Source organism: Platalea leucorodia (genome assembly GCF_965183815.1).
Source record: "Platalea leucorodia genome assembly, chromosome: W".
NCBI classification, from domain to species: Eukaryota; Metazoa; Chordata; class Aves; order Pelecaniformes; family Threskiornithidae; genus Platalea; species Platalea leucorodia.
In genome coordinates, this window is record NC_138859.1 from 40086672 (window position 1) to 40107985 (window position 21314).

General features: G+C 42.4%; 1 protein-coding gene across 1 annotated transcript in view; it reads right to left on the bottom strand.

The window, feature by feature from the left end:
- Positions 1 to 3975: 3975 nt before the first annotated feature.
- LOC309601976 (small conductance calcium-activated potassium channel protein 2-like) overlaps positions 3976 to 21314 on the bottom strand; it is a gene marked incomplete at both ends in the record, with an annotated part of 164665 nt that continues 147326 nt past the window's right edge. The window contains one exon of the mRNA XM_082335230.1: positions 3976 to 4260. Within this exon, the coding sequence (XP_082191356.1) occupies positions 3976 to 4260 (285 nt within the window). The remainder of the gene's footprint in view (positions 4261 to 21314) is intronic.

Here is a 21314-nt window from a genome sequence, read left to right on the forward strand (position 1 = left end):
ATGCCACAAGTGTTTGAAACTGCAGGTTAAATTTAGGGGTGATTCTTAAGATTTCTTATACACACATGTGAAGTTCATGTGCTGACCATGTTTCCATAGACCTTTCTAACTTCTCATAAAGGAATCTGGATTCTCACTCACTTTGGAGTACTGCCACACTTCATTTTGGGCAGACTTTTGCTACCCAGAACATCATAAAGGTTTCTTAAAGGACATTTTCAAGAGTCTAAAACTGCTCCTGAGGTAGGGTTTTTTTTTAATTTTTTGTTTTGAGAGCACTTGAAACCTCATCTCTTGCAATTTTTCTGGAGGCTAGATGCCTAGCAAGATTGGTTTTTGAGATGTTAATCTACCACAAGCTCTTTCATGTTTTCTCCTTCTTTCTACTATAGATTTTGAGTTCTTTTTTAAAAAAAATACTTTGTTTTTTGTGTGATGAGCAGCCCTCACACTTTTGTAATAGTTTGAAAACTTTCTCTGTTTAAGGTGATGGATACTATTAAACACAAACAGTGCATTCCTATTGCCTTAAGCCCTGATTGACCAATGTAGGTTAATTTTATTCTTATGCATACATAGAGTTCAACATACATAAATGGTTGGCTCTGAAAGTATATAAGCTCCACCTCAGGACTATACTAATATGACAGTGCTCTTCCTGGGCTACATCTGGCATGTATCTAGGTAGTCAGGACTGTTGGTGGAGGAAATTTGTTACCATTTCTACCTGAGCATGTAGATATGCTCCTAGGGACTAGGTCTTTAAAAGTGAGACACTGCAGTGTTAGCTCTTTCCCCCATTTCCCTTTTTAAGTGGTGAGAAACATCCAAATAATAATTATTTTGAGAAGGATGGAGTAGAAAGGCCAAAGGAGGTGCTTTCTTTTTTTTTTTTATTCTGCCTTTTTTAAAAAAAAGAAGAAACAATATGAGCAACAACAACTTTGATAAATGGAGAGAACAAACACTAATTAGAAAATATTCTTTCTGAAGATAAAACTTTTTGAGAATTTTTCATAACTTAATGAGGAGAAAAGAGCTTTCAGGCATTTGCATTTGTAGAACTGGTATGGGTAATAGGGTTTATTCTAGATATTAGGCACTTATATTTAAACCATTTATTCTTTTATGCTTAAATATTGTTTTAGTATCTAATGCATCCCTTTGAATGTCCATGTTTGATCTGACATGGAAAGAGTCTTAAAAACTGAACAGCAGTAAAACAATATGCCTATCCCCTATCTTTGACCTCTAATGATGACAGTGATTCAGAGCACCCAGTCTAGGTAGCCAAAAGTTTTAAATAGCTAATGAGGACATGTGTGGGCTTCCAGAAGGTGTTCAGAGCTCCTAAGATGGATCTTTAACTTTTAGATAATGAAGCTCCTTCTGCATCAATGCCAACTTTATGGAGCTGTGGGAGGTAAAGAAAAGCTGAGTTGCCCAGGTCTATCTGGGAAGATCTGCAGACTTACAATAGAAACTGATTTGCAGAATAAAGATCTGCAGAGCATTTTGCAAGCATATTATGCTGTGAATGCATTATTCTGATCCTGCAAAGACTTAAATATAACTTAAAAATACTATTTAAATTAATGTACTTAGTTTTAAGCATGGTGAATGGGCCTGTTTGTGATATTATGTCAAGATACTTTTGCTGAGAGTCATTAAAAATGCAGGGATTAGCAACATACTCCAAAGTAACTGATAAAAGGAATCAGTATCTGGAATGCAGTGAAAAGAAGAAGTTCAGGAGCAAGAGAAAGCTGAATTTTCCAATCAGTGAGACTAAACTGAAGTATGCATGAGGCTTTTCAATTTGTAATACAGTAAATATGCCATGTGCTTCTTGTGAGAGATACCTTGTTAATTGTAAACAATCATTCAAAGAAAAATCTATATTCAGTTACAGAAGCACTTTTGGTGATCTGCCATAATGCTACTTTCTCCTTTTGGTGACCTAATATACTGACTACTGTGAAGAAGCTTATGTTTTGGAAATAAAAATTCATTAAAGGAATTTGTGGTACAAGATTCAAACAAGGAATGATGAAAAGGAATTTTGTATCAGGAGTAAGAAAATTAAACTCATGGTATTTTGTGCTTTCCTCAATATAAGTTTATATCCGTCTTTTCTTGGACTGGATTCACATGTAGAAGTACTTTTCAAAACCAGGTATTAGAAAGAAAGAATTATCAGAATTACACAGATAAAATATCTGTAGTGAACTTTAGAGTAAATTATTAAGAAATTGAACCAGAGTGTTCAGTGGTGTCATCATTGGTTGTTTGCTTTAAAAAAAAAGGAATATAAAAGAATTTTGCAGACTATTATAAAATCCTGTTGATGTGAATAGTCCCATTACATCTAACACCCCCTGCTTGCATAAAGCTACAGAAAAAAATTATTTCTTTCAGGTTCCTGAGTCCTACTGCGTAACAGAGAATTGAGAGGTGAAAGATGACAGTTGCTCTTTCACAGCAGGATAAACCAGCTCAGTACTTGTAGTCAGATCTTAACTCAGAGTTAATTGTCACAGATTGGCAAGAATTTTCAATATGGAACTATAGTTCTTTGAAAAAGTTACACAATCTAGAGGAGGAAAAATTTAAAAAAACCTTACAAATATAAAAAAAATATGTTTTTGTAAGCAAGAAAAGAGCTAGTTCATGCTGGCAAGACAAAAAGCAATGCATTTAAGCTGCAGAAAGGGTATTTCACATTCAGTAACAGGAAAAATATTTGAAATTATACATGAAAAATGGGAGAATAGAAAAAATATCTTCAAGAAAAAAATTCTGATACTTAACTATTAAATCCCAGTATTATTAATCAATACATCTAATCCTGCCAATAGTGTAAATGAGATGGCCTCATGACCTTTCAAAAATCTCATCTAGCTGAGGACTGAGCTAGCACAACAGTAGCACTATATCCATCTTTTCCTTTGGTAACTCAAAAGAGATGAACTTCACAAAAACAAAAGCAGAACTGTAAATACTGTGCATAGGGCTTATTAATTATTTCCAGTCACAAAATACCACCATCTGTTAAGAAAGCACTCCCAAGGCATGCAACCATGCTGCTCATCTAGGGCGGAAAAATACTGTGAAGTCATTATCTTTCCCAAGGACAGAAAAGGTATTGGAGAAACTCTTGAGCTTTTTATAACGAAGCAATGCCTATGGATGTAACTTATGTTCATCAGTTATATACTTTATACCAAAAAGGCAAAGCCTTTATTATAAATAGGCCTAAAGTGCATGCTGGTTTTCAGATTATGAAAGGTAATGTATTTGGTTTGTGGAATTTTGGGTGTTTGGGAGAACAGTTCTTCTGTCTTGCCTAGCACATCTCTGCTCTGACTTTCTGCATTACTGTCTTTCTGATTTCTAGGGTAAATTATATTTTTAATTAATCACTTCAGAAATTGAAGCTGTCAGTGACCTTTTAAAATGACTATACATACACAGCACAGTGTTAGATGAACATTGATTTTTTTATTTTTTTTTCCCCCCTCCAGTGTGAAGTTTAGAGAACGAGTTTTCATACTGAGAGGATAATTATACTTGAATTTTGTTTCTTAAGGTTTTAGAATTAAGCCTTTTGATCATGAGCTTTTTTTTTAACTATTAAAGTCCAAGTAACCAAGCAAATATGTGCAGAAATTCACCTTTTTATTATTATTATTATATACTGTAGTAATAAAGTTTGTTTGAAGTGCATGAATAAAAAGTTAGTGAAATTACAGGAGGAACAATCTAATATAGCAATAATAAGTGCATTCACTGTGCATCTGGGGGGGGAACAGTTTCCACTCATTTTGGCCTTAAATGCTGTGTCCAGGTTTCCAGGATTCCAACATCAGAACCCAGATAACACTGATTAGAACCATAGGGCTTTACAATAAAAGCTAAAATATTGACCATATGATGGCAAAAAGTCTTTTTTTTGTGTGTTTAACTTATTCTCTTCTAGCTACTCTCTGATGAAGTTGGTGGTGCTGTGGAGGAGGATCTCCTTCTTCTTGACAAAGACCATGATCGCTCAGCACTGTAGGCAACATGTTTATAATTTTGTATCTGAGCCTCGAGGAGATCCCTCTGTTGTTGGCTGATTGTCTGGCTAATCAGTCCAGGGAGAGCTTGAATGCTACCAATTAAAGTTTCCAGTTTAGTTTCCAGAGTAACAATTCTCTTCTCAAAATCTTCACTTCTTTCATTTAAGTCAGAAATCATGTCATACATGATGTTTTGAGTCTGAAAGTAGAAGGTTGTAAAAAAGGTTTAGAGAGATCTTACAGATATTGTAACATGCAGTGCAACTCTACAAGGGTTCTTAAATGCTTTTGCATTTCACAAAAAGAAGATATGAGTAGTCGAACAAGATCTAATTTTACTTGCAGATGCATGACAGACTCCCTGCTGGTGCTAAATTTATTGAGCAGAAATGTAACACTGATATTTTGAGTAGCATTTTAAATGTCAAGCTCTTATTGAATTCAACAAAACACCAGACCTTTTTAGAAGTGTAGATGCTTAGAAATGCACCATCATAAGATTTGTGAACAGAATTAGTTGTGTAAGTCACAAGGAGACCAAAGGTTCCAAAGCACAGTGATGCGCCCTTCACTTTTCTCTATTATTTCCTCTGTTTTTTAAACACCTTCATACTTTTAAAAAGAAAACAATTTGCTTGTTTTCTCCTTAAACTGTGCTTGAACCTGTTGTAATAAGAGTAGTTGGGCAGATGGTTTTTGAAATGTAGAGCAAGGAGTAAAAACTCAAGTGTACGCTCCTCTACTGCCTGACCACTTCAGGGCTGACCAAAAGTTAAAGCATGTTATTAAGGTCATTGTCCAAACGCCTCTTAAACGCTGACAGGCATGGGGCATCGACCACCTCTCTAGGAAGCCTGTTCCAGTGTTTGACCACCCTCTCGGTAAAGAAATGCTTCCTAATGTCCAGTCTAAACCTCCCTTGGTGCAGCTTTGAACCATTCCCACGCGTCCTATCGCTGGATACCAGGGAGGAGAGATCAGCACCTCCCTCTCCACTTTCCTTCCTCAGGAAGCTGTAGAGAGCAATGAGGTCACCCCTCAGCCTCCTTTTCCCCAAACTAGATAAACCCAGAGTCCTCAGCCGCTCCTCACAGGACATGCCTTCCAGCCCTTTCACCAGCTTTGTTGCCCTCCTCTGGACGCATTCAAGGACCTTAAGATCCTTCTTAAATTGAGGGACCCAGAACTGCACACAGTACTCAAGGTGAGGCCGCACCAACGCTAAATACAGTGGGATAATCGCCTCTTGTGAACGGCTGGTTATGCTGTGTTTGATGCACCCCAGGATGCGTTTTTCCCTCTTGGCTGCCAGGGCACACTGCTGACTCATATTGAGCCTGCTGTCTGTCAGCACCCCCAGATCCCTTGCTGCAGGGCTGCTCTCCAGCCACTCCTCTCCCAAACTATACTTGTGCCTGGCATTACTCCGTCCCAGGTGCAGAATCCGGCATTTGTTCTTGTTAAATTTCATGCCAGTGATGATTGGCCAATGCGCCAATCTATCTAGATCCCTCTGCAAGGCCTCTCGTCCCTCGAGAGAGTCAACAGCACCTCCCAGTTTAGTGTCATCAGCGAACTTGCTAATGGTACATTCAACTCCTGCATCCAGATCATTGGTAAAAATATTGAACAGAACTGCCCCTAGAATTGAGCTCTGAATTAAATAATAAAAATAAACTGACATTAAATATACTGAGGCTGTGTTTAACTTTTAGGTTCACCCAAATTTAGCTGTTAGTGTGTAAAGCAGTCTTGTTTCACATTGAAGCTTACTAGATTTTTAGTCACACAGCTTTCTTCCATTCTTAATGTATTTCTCCCATTAATTTACTCTCTCCTCATTCCTTCTCTATACCTGCTTTACTATCTCCAGAAAACAGAGAACAACATCTCTGAATCTAGCTTCCCAAATACAAATTCCACTACTAAACAGAAAAATAAATTAACTCACTGGAAATCCTTAATCACATACCGCCTTAAAAAAAAAAAAAAAAAGTATCTGCACTTTCTACTTACTTACTGATGCACCCAATGAATTTTGCAAAAGCTTCCAATTAATTAGTCTCCAATTTCGCTCCACTGATAGATTGTTTCAATAAATTCATCTGCTCCCTCACTAAGACCCAATCCTCTTCAATTAGTTCTGAGCTATCAAAGTTTCTGTGTCCAACAGCCCTCAAGAATCCTTCAAAAAATTCCCTTGTAATTTTGCTGCATTTCCCCATCCCATTTCTCTCCTGTCCTCCGTACCAAGATTTCTAGCTTTGCTGTTCCTTCTCCCTGCGTTCTCCATCCCCACATTGAGTGAAGTTTGTGGAAAAAATAGTCAGACTCTGGCTCTCTAATGAGATGAGGGAAAAAATGGGATAATAACAGTTTCTTTGCTTCCTCACATCCCACAAAGAGCAAAAGAGGAGAAAGACGGCCAATGCAGCTTAAGGCTGAGCACTTCAGAAATGCACCCGGCCTTTTGACAAGAGGACTAGGCAGGAGCTGCCCTACCCTATGTTATACAACAGAAAGAACCTCCCCAGAAAACAGACAAGTCTTCTTCCATCTCCTTCTTGTGAAGGAGGGCAGGAAGGAACAAGTAATATGCAGGAGGCTTCTCTGAGAGGAAAAGAAAATTATTCCATACAATAGTGTATTGGGTATATATGGCAAGAACAGGAAGAGAAAAAAAAGAAGTCTTTTGGCCCAGTAAGTCAGGATAACACTCTGGGCCAAATGTTGATTCAATGACTCTGAATTGTGCCTGCTTACAGCAAGAATGCCAAGATAGTATGAGATTAATAATACAGAGTGGCTTCCTCACCACTTGCAAAGCGGCACAAAAGCTATCATGGAAGAGAAATATTAGAAAAAAACCCTCTCCCTCCCACCCCTCCCCAAAAAAAAAGGCTGGAGGAAGGGCAACAGATAAAAGCAATTCAGTTTGATATTAAATTATTCCAGGCCTTTAGGATGAATTCTCATGTTACTTAAAGCGTCACAGCAGTTATAATGACCAAAATCTGTTAAAGACAGTAGCTTTATGTCTCATATGAAAGACATTGCCTGCAGCAGTAGAACATAGTCACTGATAGGCTATGGAAACCACCTCTATGGTTTATTATACCTATCTGCTATCTTCCTTATCACCAGAACACTTTACTGCAACTGCAAGGTATTCTAGATTCAGGCTACCCCTCTTGGCTTTGTGGGATATGACAAGATCTCAGGATTTTAAAATGGGCTGTTTTAGCATATCAGCAAAAGATAAAAGTAAATTACTATCTTCATGTTTATTTTTTGCAGTACCTTGAAGGAAAACAAATTATGCTCGTTCTTTAAATGACTAACAGCTTACAGAAATAACACATTGAAATCCTACTTAAAGCACTGTGGTGGGTTGACTTGGCTGGACGCCAGGTACCCACCAAGCCGCTCTATCACTTCCTCTCCTCAGCAGGACGGGGGGGGAAGAAAATAAGACGGAAAAAGCCTCGTGGGTCGAGATAAAGGCAGTTTAATACAAAAAAAAGCAAAGGCTGCACGCGAAAGCAAAGGAAAACAAAAAGATTTATTCTCTACTTCCCATCAGCAGGCGATGTTCAGTCATTTCCTGGGAAGTAGGGCCTCAGTACACGTAGCGGTTGCTCCAGAAGACAAACGCCTTAATAACGAATGCCCCCCTCCCCTCCTCCTTTCTCTTAGCTTTTATTGCTGAGCACGACATCATATGGTATGGAATATCTCTTTGGTCAGTTTGGGTCAGCTGTCCTGGCCATGTTGCCTCCCAAGATCTTGCCCACCCCCAGCCTACTGGCCTTTGCAGGTGGGGTTTTGGAGAGACAACCCTGATGCTGTGGGAGCACTGCTCAGCAGTAGCAAAAACATCGGTGTGTTATCAACACCTTTCCAGCTGCCAATAAAAAATACAGCACTATGAGGGCTGCTATGGGGAAAGTTAACTCCGTCCCAGCCAGACCCAATACAAGTACATATTCTAATTAATAATTTATGTTACAGTGCTCTGCACTTTTATATGGTTCCTCTGTTGATCTCAGCATCCTTAAAAATACTAATAAAGCATGAATTATCCCAAATCTTGGGATCCAAATACTGTTATTTTAAAATGGTAGCATCATACTCACTATGTTTTTTAATATCCCTATTCACGTGAAAATCAATACCATGAATTCAATTAATTCATGCTCATACACCCAGGTTTTTCTTATATCACTACTACATACTGCAGAATCCCTTTTTTTACCAAAATAACTTAAGTTAAGTTAAGCCTAAGTACAAGTACCATATTATTTCAACTGCAAGAAAGTCTCTTTTGAGAATAAAATTCTAAAAATGTCTTATTTTGCATTACTGGATTTTATAATTTCCAATACCATTCCTTTTATCCTGTTTTAAAGTGAATAGTTGTGCTGGTTTTGGCTGGGATAGAGTTAATTTTCTTCATAGTAGCTAGTATGGGGCTATGTTTTGGATTTGTGTCTAAAACACTGTTGATAATACAGGGATGTTTTCGTTATTGCTGAGCAGTACTTACACAGAGTCAAGGACTTTTTTTCCTGCTTCTCATACCACCCCACCAGCGAGTAGGCTAGGGGTGCACAAGAAGTTGGGAGGGGACACAGCTGGGACAGCTGGCCACAACTGACCAAAGGGATATTCCATACCATATCATGTCATGCTAGGCAATAAAATTAGGGGGGAGGTTGGCGGGGGGGGGGGCCGTTGCTCGGGGACTGGCTGGGCATTGGTCGATTGGTGGTGAGCAACTGTTTTCATTTGCATCACTTGTCTTTCTTGGGTTTTATTTTTCTCTCTCGTCGTTTTTTTCCCTTTTCCTTACGATTTATTACTATTACTAATATTATTATTAAATTATTAAACTGTTTTTCTCTCAACTCACGAGTTTTCTCACTTTTGAAAGGATTAAAGCCAAGACAGACAAAGCCACTGCATCAAAATGCCTCCTGAAAGAATTAAAGCCTAGGGGCAAGGAGGATATTGTAAATATCTTAGTCGCTTAACTAAACAAAAGAAAGGCCTTTGTGATTTAGAGAGTAGTTAGAGTAGTTGTAAGATAAGGGGGCTCCGGGATGATCCCATCTCAGACAACTGGGCCTTGGGAGAACAAAGGCACGGAAGATAAGAAAGTTGCAAGGGGATGACAACAACAGCCTTGAAGGACATGGTCCCAGAACTGAAGCAAAAATCAGTCAGCGAACACAGTGAAGACGACTACGAGCCTTCATCTGAAGACCCCCGACGACCACCCACAGACCACCAAGGAAGACGACTGCGCATGCGGATCGGACATTTGCATATGTTAATAAGTTCCAGGAAATCTCATGTTTATGTAAATGAATTCTCGGAAATCCTGTGAATATGTATGACTTTATATAGCATATAATCTCTGAAAGTCTACCAACTCGGAGGAGCACTCATGGTGGAGAATCCCCAGTGCTGCCCAGCGCTGCAATAAAATGCCTGCTTAATAACACTCTGTTGTTATTGAGTTTCATTACATCGGTTTCCTTACCCAGCCGCACCTAGCTTCCCACCTCGGTGAGGAAAGTTAGAAAGCAAGGGGGTTCGGAGAACACCGATCTTTGTATCAGTTTTGGCGACCCAGGTGGGACCCTCTCTGTCCGGCTGCAGGAACCCCTGAGTCGGAGACTCCCTTGGCCAGCCCCGGAGACTTCTCTGGAGGGACGCCCCGATTCGGCGGATCCAGGCGGGGGCAGACAAGGACCACTGGTAAGAAAGGCATTTTATTTTGTTTTGGGATCGGTCATTTGAAGCTGCTCATAAGTCGCGGTTCGTGAGAAACCCGCTGGGTGGCATACATTTGCATGTATGATTTGTATTGATCATCTGGTTAGTACGGTCGTTTGTTTGTGCATCTGCACCTGATTTTGGTTTACATACGCGTATGTGGTATACGTATATGTCTGATATACGCGTATTTGAAAATCTCTGATTAACTTATGTCGACATTTATTATCTGGGGAGTAGTAGCTGTTGTTGTTGTGTTTATAATGTTGTTGTGTTTATAATAATTGTCAGTTGTGTGTAAGTGTTTGAGTTTTAGTCCCTGTCCTCGTGTTTTATAAATTCCAAAATGGGAAACCAACAGGGTGAAGTTTTGAAAAAGAGCCCTTTGGGCTGCATTTTGGCTCACTGGAAAGATATTGGGGGACCACCTGGAGGAAGTGTGAATCGTAAAACTTTGACAAAATATTGCAATCAATCAGTGGTGGCCATTATATAAGTTGGATGATGGAGGAAAATGGCCTTTTAACAGAACTCTGAATTATAATACTTTGTTACAACTTATGCTATTCTTAGGACGAGAAGGAAAATGGGATGAAGTGGTCTATGCAGATATGTTTTTCACTCTGCAGAATCACCCTGAGTGGCAAAAGGAATGTGGAATTAATTTAGCACCCCAGGACCCTATGGTCCTGGCGATAGAAAAAGAAAAAAATAAGCAAAACGGCAAGTTAAAAAGATGTTGCTCGGCTTGCAGCATTGGACAAAGATGTTTAAAGGCTGGTTCACAGAAGGAGAGATTAGAGGATTGTTTGCCTCCACCAGAAAGAGAAGGTGATAGAGAAGGAGATGCTGGTGCCGTAGGGAGTGAGGGACCGGAGGCAAGAGAAAGGGAAGAAAATTATATTGGATTTTCCCCCATCACTGCCAGAACTCGAAGTAAAGTGGGACCTATTATACAGGCTCCACTAAGGCAGGCAATGGGGACGGGAGGACCCGTCAGGATTAAAGTACCTTTCACTCTAGCAGATTTAGATGGTTGGCGAATTACTGCGGGGAATTATTGAAAAGGGGCTTTTAGAGCGTAACTACGCTTATCTAACTATTGTGCAAGATGATTAAAGCGAGGAGCCTTGTAACCTCACAACAAAGGACAGTCCCTGATAAGAACAGAAACTTGTCTCAAGAACCAGCTGAAACCGACCCTGCGATTTGGACAAGAGCCAAGGAGCAACTGAGTCTGCCCAAGAACAAGGGGTTACTAGCGGTGACAAAGAAGAGTCATCAGCCTTCATCCCCACCACCCCCGCGACCACCACCAGGAGGCACTGCGCAAGCGCAGTTGGGAGGAGTTTATGGAAACGACCTCTTGGGGCTAATTTTAATACGAAGCGGGGACAGGTCATGCATATGTATAGGCGTATTGGGAAACCTTATGTATATGTAAAATCCAGGACGAGCTACCACGTGGGCGCGCACGACACTGGCGGGATGACCCCCCCCCCCCGTGCTGCCCAGCGCTGAATAAACATACCTACTTTACAGCCTTACGGGTTGTGGAGTCTGTTTCCGCACGTCATTATAGGGATGATCCTGAGAAGGTAGCTAAAGGATTTGAATTGATTGTGAAAACTCAGGACCCTGACTGGGAGGATGTGGATGCAATGTTGGATACGGTGTTTAGTGAGTCAGAGAAACAGATGGTTGTGAGAGCGGCCAGAGCACAGGTACAGGCTCTGATTCTGGCTGGGACTTTGCCGGGAGCAGTTGATAACCATGTTCCGATTACCAATCCTGGTTGGGACCCTAACCAGACAGGAGCCCGGGACCTATTAGTGCGGTATAGGGAATGGATTGCTTATGGAATAAGAAATGCTGTCCCAAAATCAGTAAATTGGTCCAAATTGTATGAGATCAAACAAGATAAAAAAGAATCCCCTACTGATTTTCTGAACCGAATAAAAGAAGGAATGCAGAAATACACTCCTTTAGACCCTACCTCCTAGGAGGGAAAGGGTCAGTTGATACTCTTGGTTTTGGGACAATCGGCGGATGATTTCAGGAGAAAGTTACAGAAAGTGCAAGGAACAGATGCAAGAGATTTAGAGAAATTGCTGGAGATTGCATGGCAAGTATATCGGAATAGAGATAGTCAGAAAGAGAGAATAATGGGCAAAACAATTGCCAACGCTACAGTGACTGCTTTGCGCACCACGGGGGGGCCAGGTACCCTCTCGGAACCCATCCGGAAACAGCGCTAAGGGAGGGAGAGGAGCCCTGAGAAGCGGTGTAAGTGCCCCACCTAAAGGAAATCAGCCCCCCCTGAAGGGCCAGTGTGCTTATTGTAAGCAAATGGGGCATTGGAAAAAGGATTGCCCGAGATTGGGCAAGTCGGTGATGGTTACTGAGTTGAAGCTAATTGACGGGAACCAGGGGAATCTTCCCTAGCAGAACCCTTGGTAAAAATTCAGCTAGGGAAAGAAGAGAAACCTGTAGAATTTTTAGTACATACAGGTGCCACGTTTTCAGTACTAAATCAGACTTTATTGCCCGTAAGTAAACAAAATGTTAATATTGTGGGAGCAACCAGACAGGTCGAGAAAGCTTTCTTTTTGAAACCATTAAAATTTAAAATTGGGAAAAGTGTAGGGATTCATAAATTTCTCTACCTGCCTGAAGCCCCTAGACCACTCTTGGGAAGAGATTTATTAGAACAATTGAATGCTGAAATAAAGATTAAAGATGGAGAAATTGAATTTAAAATACCAGAAGAAAACCACATTGAGATTTTAAGTTTGGTTCTTACTGAACCCCAAATTAGGGAAGAAGAAATTATACAAGAAATAAAAGACCAAGTATACCCAGGAGTATGGGCCTCAGGAATACCGGGAAAGGCTAAAAATACAGAATTGGTTGTTGTTAAACTCAAAGAGGCAGCACGGCCTGTTAGGGTAAAGCAATATCCCCTGAAATGGGAAGACAGGCAAGGAGTGAAGAGCATTATAGAAGAATTTATAAAATTCGGACTATTAATTGAATGCTCTTCAGAGTATAACACTCCTATTCTGCCTGTCAAAAAGCCTGATGGCAAAACTTATCGATTAGCGCAGGATTTGCAGGCAATAAATCAGATAGTTGAAGGTCTGTATCCGGTAGTGGCAAACCCATATACTTTACTGACCAGTTTAAGGGAAACCTATGAATGGTTTACTGTATTAGACCTAAGGGATGCATTCTTTTGCCTCACCTTGGCTCCAGAAAGCCGCAGTTTATTTGCCTTTGAATGGGAAAACCCGGATACAGGATGGAAAACCCAACTGACCTGGACAGTGTTACCCCAAGGATTTAAGAATAGCCCCACCATTTTTGGAAATCAATTAGCCAAGGAATGAGAGACCTGGGAGAGGCCTCCGGGAAATGGGATTCTTTTGCAATATGTGGATGATATTTTGATAGCCACAGAAAAGAAGGAAGAATGCAAAGAATGGACTGTGAGTTTGTTAAATTTTCTCGGACTAAGTGGTTACCGAGTCTCGTTACCGAGTCTCATTACAGAAAGCCCAGATCTTGAAAAAAGAAGTAATATACCCGGGATTCATGATTTCTAAGGGACAAAGACAGCTCGGGAATGACCGAAAGGAAGCCATCTGCAGGACCCCAGAACCAACCATGGTAAAAAAACTTCGAACCTTTTTGGGAATGACAGGTTGGTGCCGATTATGGATCTATAATTATGGACTTTTGGTTAAACCTCTATATGAACTACTGAAAAATAGCCAGACACAATTAATATGGACTGGTGAAGCTAGGAGAGCGTTCAAAGAACTGAAATTGGAAATAATGAGGGCCCCAGCTTTGGGCCTGCCTGATATAACAAAGCCCTTCTGGTGGTTCTCTTATGAAAGGCAAGGAGTGGCTTTGGGAATTTTGGCTCAGAAGCTGGGCCCTTATAAATGAGCTGTAGCGTACTTCTCGAAACAATTGGATGAAGTAAGCAAAGGATGGCCAGGATGTCTTCGAGCAGCGGCCGCCGTTGTTTTGATTACTCAAGAAGCCCGAAAATTCACTCTAGGACAAAAGATGATTGTGCACACTTCCCACACTGTAACCTCCGTTTTAGAACAAAAAGGGGGACACTGGCTCTCGCCATCGAGATTCTTGAAATACCAAGCAGTGCTAATGGAACAGGATGATATAGAAATTGTCACATCTACTCTTATAAACCCTGCTTCCTTTTTGAGCGATAAACAAGAAATGGAGACTGTCGTTCATGATTGCATAGAAACCATTGAGACTGTGTATGCAAGCAGACCAGACTTGAAGGAGGAGCCGCTGGAGGAAGCCGACCACGTGACCACATGTGGTATACTGATGGGAGCAGTTCTGTAAAGAATGGAATTCGAATGGCGGGATACGCTGTGACCACCACAGACCGACTGGTGGAAGCAAAGTCACTCCCTAAGGGCACATCTGCACAACGAGCCAAAATAATTGCTCTAGTGAGGGCGTTGGAGCTTGCCAAAGGACTGCGAGTGAATATTTGGACATATTCAAAGTATGCCTTTGGTGTAGTCCATGCCCATGGAGCAATTTGGAAAGAACAAGGACTCTTAACTGCTCAAGGGAACGGTATAAAACATGCTGATATAATTTTGCGACTTTTAGATGCTGTACAACTTCCGTCAGCAGTGGCGATTATGCACTGTAAAGGGCATCAGAAAGGTAACACTGACAGGGAAGTGGGAAATAAATTGGCTGATCACGAGGCAAGACGAGCTGCGGAACAAGGTGAGGTATTAAGTATAATTCCTGAAAAATCTTTGCCACTACCTGAGACGATCGAATATGATGAAAGGGATCAGAAGTTAATTACTGATTTAGGGGCTGAGGTTGGCCCATCAGGATGGGCAGTGTTAAAAGATAACAGAATAATAGTTCCCTTTAGAATATTATGGAAGCTTGTAGGAACAGAACATGATAAAACACACTGGGGAACTGAAGCCTTGTATAATTCCCTTATCAAGCAAATAGCAGCCAGAAGATTGTATCAAACTATAAAAACCATAGTTGGAAGATGTGAAGTATGTCTAAAGAATAATCCAAAGGTAGAAAATCGTGTAAAATTTGGAAGTGTTAGTAAAGGGAATGTTCCGGGTCAAAATTGGCAGATAGATTTTTCAGAACTCCCCAGAAGAGGGGGGTACCGGTATCTATTGGTATTAACTGATACCTTTTCCGGATGGCCTGAGACCTTCCCTTGTAGAACAAATAAAGCCCGAGAGGTAATGAAAATCTTATTGAAGGAAATTATTCCCAGATTCGGGGTGCCAGAAGTAATTTCCTCCGACAGGGGATCACGCTTCGTGTCACAAGTAGTTCAACAAAGTCAGTAAATTTTTAGGAATTGACTGGAAATTGCATGCACCTTACCGCCCACAAGCGAGTGGGCAAGTGGAGAAAATGAATCATTTAATTAAGATACAATTGAGTAAAATTTGCCAGGAAACCACTTTAAGATGGGATCAAGCCCTCCCTATTGTGTTATTAAGGCTTCGAGCCAAACCAAGAACTAAGGAAAAACTAAGTCCTTTTGAAATTTTGTATGGAAGACCATTCCAAACTAGGTATCAAGGACAAGACCTCACTCAAATGGGAGAAATCAATTTGCAACAATATTTAATTGCATTAGGGAAACAATTACAAGAGGTAAACAAATTAGTGATGTCTACCAGAGCATGGGGATTAGACTCCCCGGTGCATTTGTTCAAACCTGGGGATTGGGTTTATGTTAAAAATATTTCAGGTGATCCTCTCGAAGAAAAATGGAGCGTCCCTTTTCAAGTTCTGCTCGCAACCTACACCGCGGTCAAGCTTGAGAGGCACACCACTTGGATCCACTATTCAAGAATTGAGAAGGCGCCTGGTGGACCACGGAGATCTCGGCCCACAGGACCCACATCTGTAAGACTGATTCGAAGCCAATACTAATGTTGCTATGTTTTTGTCTCGGGTTGGTAAGTACATTCACTCCCAGTTGGCCCTTGAGAACAGGACCAACTACTTCGAATTTCACGTGGTGGTGGCACAAGGAGCCTAAGATAAAGCAACAAGGTAATCTTACCTGCGCAGCCTTTCATCCGTGCCTTTACGTGGACGTCTGGTTCACTGTGAACTGTTCTCTATGGGCACCCCTCTCTAAGAAAGACCAAGCTAAATATAGGTTGACGGGATGGCAAGGGATGACCTTTGCATTGTGTCCAAATTTGACAAGCATAACTGTAAAACCAAAAGCTACCCTCAAATGTTGCATAGTGAAAGGAGTAGGAACTCCACGGCAACTAACAGAGTGCCAGCAAAGTAATAACGCCTCTATAATAAGAGAGACTTACACCTGGGAACCCGGTGATTGGGATACGCTAATCTGCGGAAATGCAAGTGAAATCATTAATAAAGCTACTGACTGGGTGGCCACGGTAACATTTTTAAACCCATGACCCATCGTAAACCGGGATCAACTAATCAGGTTACCTTCCACTTGCATAAATGTGGCAAGAATTGGGCAGAAACATGTGTTGCTCTTCAACCTCTCTTTTCCAGCCACCCCCCCTTGTAGAGCGAGGCGAGTCTGCGCAAGAACAAGGGGTTACTAGCGGTGAGGAAGAGGAGTCATCAGCCTTCATCCCCACCACCCCCGCGACCACCACCAGGAAGCACTGCGCAAGCGCAGTTGGGAGGAGTTTATGGAAACGACCTCTTGGGGCTAATTTTAATACGAAGCGAGGGGGACAGGTCACGCATATGTATAGGCGTATTGGGAAACCTTATGTATATGTAACACTTTGTCGTATAAATCCAGGACGAGCTACCACGTGGGCGCGCACGACTTTGGCGGGATGACACCCCCCCCCCCCCCCCCGTGCTGCCCAGCGCTGAATAAACATACCTACTTTACAACCTTACGGATTGTGGAGTCTGTTTCCGCACGTCAGTTTGGCGAGCCAGCCAGGAGAGTCTCTGCTCGACCGCGGGACCGACTGCGGAGCGGACGCTCCTAGGCGCGCCCCGAGCACCTTCCTCGGAGGAGCCTCCGCTGCCAGCCGCTCCCCGCGGGAGCAGACAACAGCCTCCTGAAGCCGCGGATTAAACGGTATGTTTAACAAGAAGGGCCAGTAAGTCGTACGCTTGGCCGGGGCTGCTGGTAAACCGCACAGAGATGTCTGGCGCACAGCATAGTCCCCGTAGGGGAGGAGGGTACCCTGGCCGATAGAGCGGCCAAAGAGATTTGCTGGCCGATAGAGCGGCCGCTAGCGATCTTGGGGGTAGATCGAGCAAATCTGAGGTCACCGCTGCATCCCGGTGTCGGGAGCCAGGACGGACCTGCTAATGACTGTATAAGAAGCAGGAGAAGGGTAAGCGGACCTCTCACAAGAATTATTTAAATCTTTGCAGCTGCTGAAGGGATATCAACTGCAGTGATAATTATCTGTTTCATTTACCCGGGTATTGCATATATTATATGTTTGTATTGTATGTATTGTATGTTGAAAATTTGTGTGTATGTGTGTTTGAGACACAGCATCGCTGTGAAGTGAGTGGGAGTCCTGATTTGCAGTTCCGTGACTCCGCGAGGAGCACGGCCAGAGACGGACGCCTGGAACGTTTATAAAATTTGTAAATCTTTTGGTGTGTAAATTGGGCTGCCGTGGTGCTTAGCCAAAAGTTTGTAAATCTTTTGGTGTGTAAAAAGGGCTGCCGTGGTGCTTAGCCATTCTCCTAAGTATCGGAGAACTGGCTAATCATCAAAGTGGCAGAACGCAGAACGAAGAGAGTCACTCCTTCGGTGGTTTGGGCTTGAACCCTGGGAATATTTAAACGAGGGAGGAAATTGGATAAGACTGGGGAAACGAACGCTTTTACTTGAAGGGGGCATATTTAACTCCCGCGGGACAGAAAGCGGCTCTGGATTGGGAACAGCCTATTCCAGACGCTTTCTCAAATCCCCACATTGGCGGGCAAGCAGGGGTAATTCCTTGCTTTGCGTGTGGACTTACCACTAGACTGCATGGCAATTGGCATCCGACTTGGGTACTGCTAAAATGTAAATCTTGTGGGAAAAGGTGGTATTGTTTATCGAGCAGGCGGAGGGCAGAGTGCCTCAAGTGCCTTCCCCAAACCCCACGGTTTTATGATTGGGAAAGAGCCCATCAAAAATCTGAAATAGTGAAGTTTGTGTGTGGAAAGAAACATCTAATCCCGGAAATTTGGGACGTGTGGGAGGGAGACTGGGAGAAAACTATAGAGATCTGCAAGAAAAGACTTGCGTGGAAGCGGAAACAAAGAACTAGGGTTAACAAGAAGTAATATAAAAGACAGGTAGAAAAGTTAGAGAAATGGGTAACACTCAGGGCGGCATTTTAAAGAAGAGTCCCCTGGGTTGTATATTGGCTCATTGGAAGAACATTGTTGGAACCAGAGGTACAGAGAGCAAGAAAACTCTCATTAAATATTGCAATCAATGGTGGCCGATCTATAAATTGGAAGATGGGGCTAAGTGGCCACTTAATGGGTCAATTGATTATAATACCCTCCTACAATTAACGTTGTTTTTAAGGAGAGAAGGAAAGTGGGATGAAGTATCATATGCAGATATGTTTTTCACCCTCCGAAACCATCCGGAGTGGCAAAGGGACTGTGGAATGGTGTCGCCACAGGACCCTATGGTACTCGCCCTTGAGCGGGAAAATAACAAAGAACTTAAAGGTAAACTGAGACGGTGTTGCTCGGCGTGTAGTATTGGACAAAGGTGTACAAGAATGAATAAAGTCCATCAAGCACTGGAACAAGATCTAACTGATTTGCTTAAGCCTCCCCCTCGATCACAGGAGCAGAATGCGGACTCGGCCAGGACCTCCACTCCCTCGGATAGTCCTGTATCCTCCCGTACCAGAAAGAAATCTACCCTAACAGCTTTAGAAGCACCTCTTCAAGAGGCGGTAGGGCCTGATGGCGGGACGATGCTAATTAAGGTATCTTTTTCCACTACCGATTTAGAAGCATGGAAAAGGGTTGCAAAGGATTACAGGGATGACCCGGTAAGCGTAACTAAACATTTTCAGTTTATTATAAAACAACACAACCCCGATTGGAATGATATACAATTATTATTAGAATTCATGACCGAGACAGAGAAACAATTGATATAAGACTACAGGAGGGGATGTAAAGGAGTATTTCCCTCTCCAAGATCCAAAGTGGGATGTGAATAGAACTGCGCATTATGGAAAGATTGCAGGCGTATCAGGAGTGGATTTCGAAGGGGATGGAGAGGGCCATCCCCAAAACCATAAATTGGTCAGCATTATATGCAATTAAACAAGGTCCTTCCGAGTCCCCATCTGAATTCCTGGATCGACTGAGGGATGTAATGCGCCGCAGCACACCGCTGGATCCTGGGTCAGAGGTAGGGATACAACAACTAGTTTCCCTGGTTTTGGGCCAGTCCACAGGGGATATTAGGCGCAAACTCCAGAAGTTGCGTCCCACAGAAAGCAGAAACTTGGAAGTGTTACTGGATGAAGCATGGAGAGTGTTCAGTAATAGAGAGAAAAGATACAGACAAGAACGGAAAATTGATGGGGACCTGGGGAATCCACCCTAGCGGATCCACTGGTTATAATTAAGCTAGGGAAGGGACAACAACAGGAAGTAGAATTTCTGGTTGACACAGGGGCGACGTACTCGGTTTTGAATCAAGCCTTGATGCCCCTGGGGGATGATTATGTCATGGTAAAAGGAGCGACTGGCCAAAGTGAAAAGGCATATTTTTGTAAGCCTCTGAGATATAAATTAGGAAAACAATGGGGCATCCGCAAATTTTTGTATATGCCCGATTCCCCAAAGGCACTTTTGGGAAGAGATTTGTTGGAACAATTGGGTGCAAAAATTACATTTGAAAAGGGAGAAATTACTCTGGAGGTAAAAGACCAACAGTACATCCAAATACTGAGTCTATCCCTAACTAGTCTTCCCGCAGAAGGAAAAATTAACAAGGAGATTCTAAACCAGGTATATCCTGGAGTATGGGCCACCGATGTACCTGGAAGGGCGAAGAATGCTTCACCTGTTGAAGTTAAACTTAAAGAGGGCCGACAACCGGTAAGAATTAAACAGTATCCCCTGAAGAAGGAGGACAGGGAAGGAATCCGGCCAGTGATAGAAAAATTTTTACAATTAGGATTATTAAAAGAATGCGAATCTGATTTTAACACCCCTATATTGCCTATCCGCAAACCTGACGGATCATACCGGGTGGTTCAGGATCTGCGAGCTATAAATAACTGAAGACCTTTATCCGGTAGTGGCGAATCCATATACCTTGTTGACTGTATTGACACCTGAACTAACCTGGTTTACTGTTCTAGACCTGAAGGATGCCTTCTTTTGCCTCCCTCTCCATGAAGCCAGCCAGAAAATATTTGCATTCGAATGGGAAAATCCTAAAAGGGGACGTAAGACTCGGCTCACTTGGACGGTGTTGCCACAAGGATTTAAGAACAGCCCTACTATTTTTGGCAGTCAACTTGCAAAAGACTTGGAATCTTGGGAAGCCCCGTCTGAGGAAGGAAAACTGTTACAATGTGTGGATGATATCCTGATTGCCACTAAAACAGAGGACGATTGTATGGCCTGGACGGTGAGTCTACTAAATTTCTTGGGGCTCCAAGGGTACCGGGTATCTAAGAAGAAGGCCCAAGCAATACAGCGCCAGGTGATTTATCTGGGCTATGAAGTCAGTGCTGGACAAAGGACTTTGGGACAAGCCCGCAAAGAGGCAATATGCCAAACTCAGAGACCGCAAACAGTGAAAGAATTACGGACCTTTCTGGGAATGACTGGGTGGTGCCGACTGTGGATCTATAATTATGGACTGCTCGTTAAACCACTATACGCACTAGCAACCACTGAACAGAAACACCTTGAATGGAACAGAGAGACCACACAGGCCTTTGAACTGTTAAAAAAGGCCTTAATGTCGGCCCCAGCCTTAGGACTCCCAGATGTGAGTAAGCCGTTTCTTCTTTTCTCCCACAAGAAGCAGGGGATTGCCCTAGGAATATTAGCACAAGATCTGGGCCCATATCGATGAGCAGTTGCCTATTTTTCCAAACAATTGGATGCAACTGCAAAGGGTTGGCCTGGATGCTTGCGAGCGGTCGCGGCCGTAATACTAAACATACAAGAAGCCCGAAAATTCACCCTGGGCCAGAAAATGACTGTATTGGTGTCCCGTGCAATATCAGCAGTATTGGAAGCAAAGGGGGGACACTGGCTTTCTCCACAAAGATTCTTGAGATATCAGGCTATACTGGTAGAACAAGATGATGTGGAGATCACAGTTACTAACATTGTCAACCCAGCCTCTTTCCTCAGTGGAAACACAGGAGAACCAGTGCACCATGACTGTCTGGAGACCAT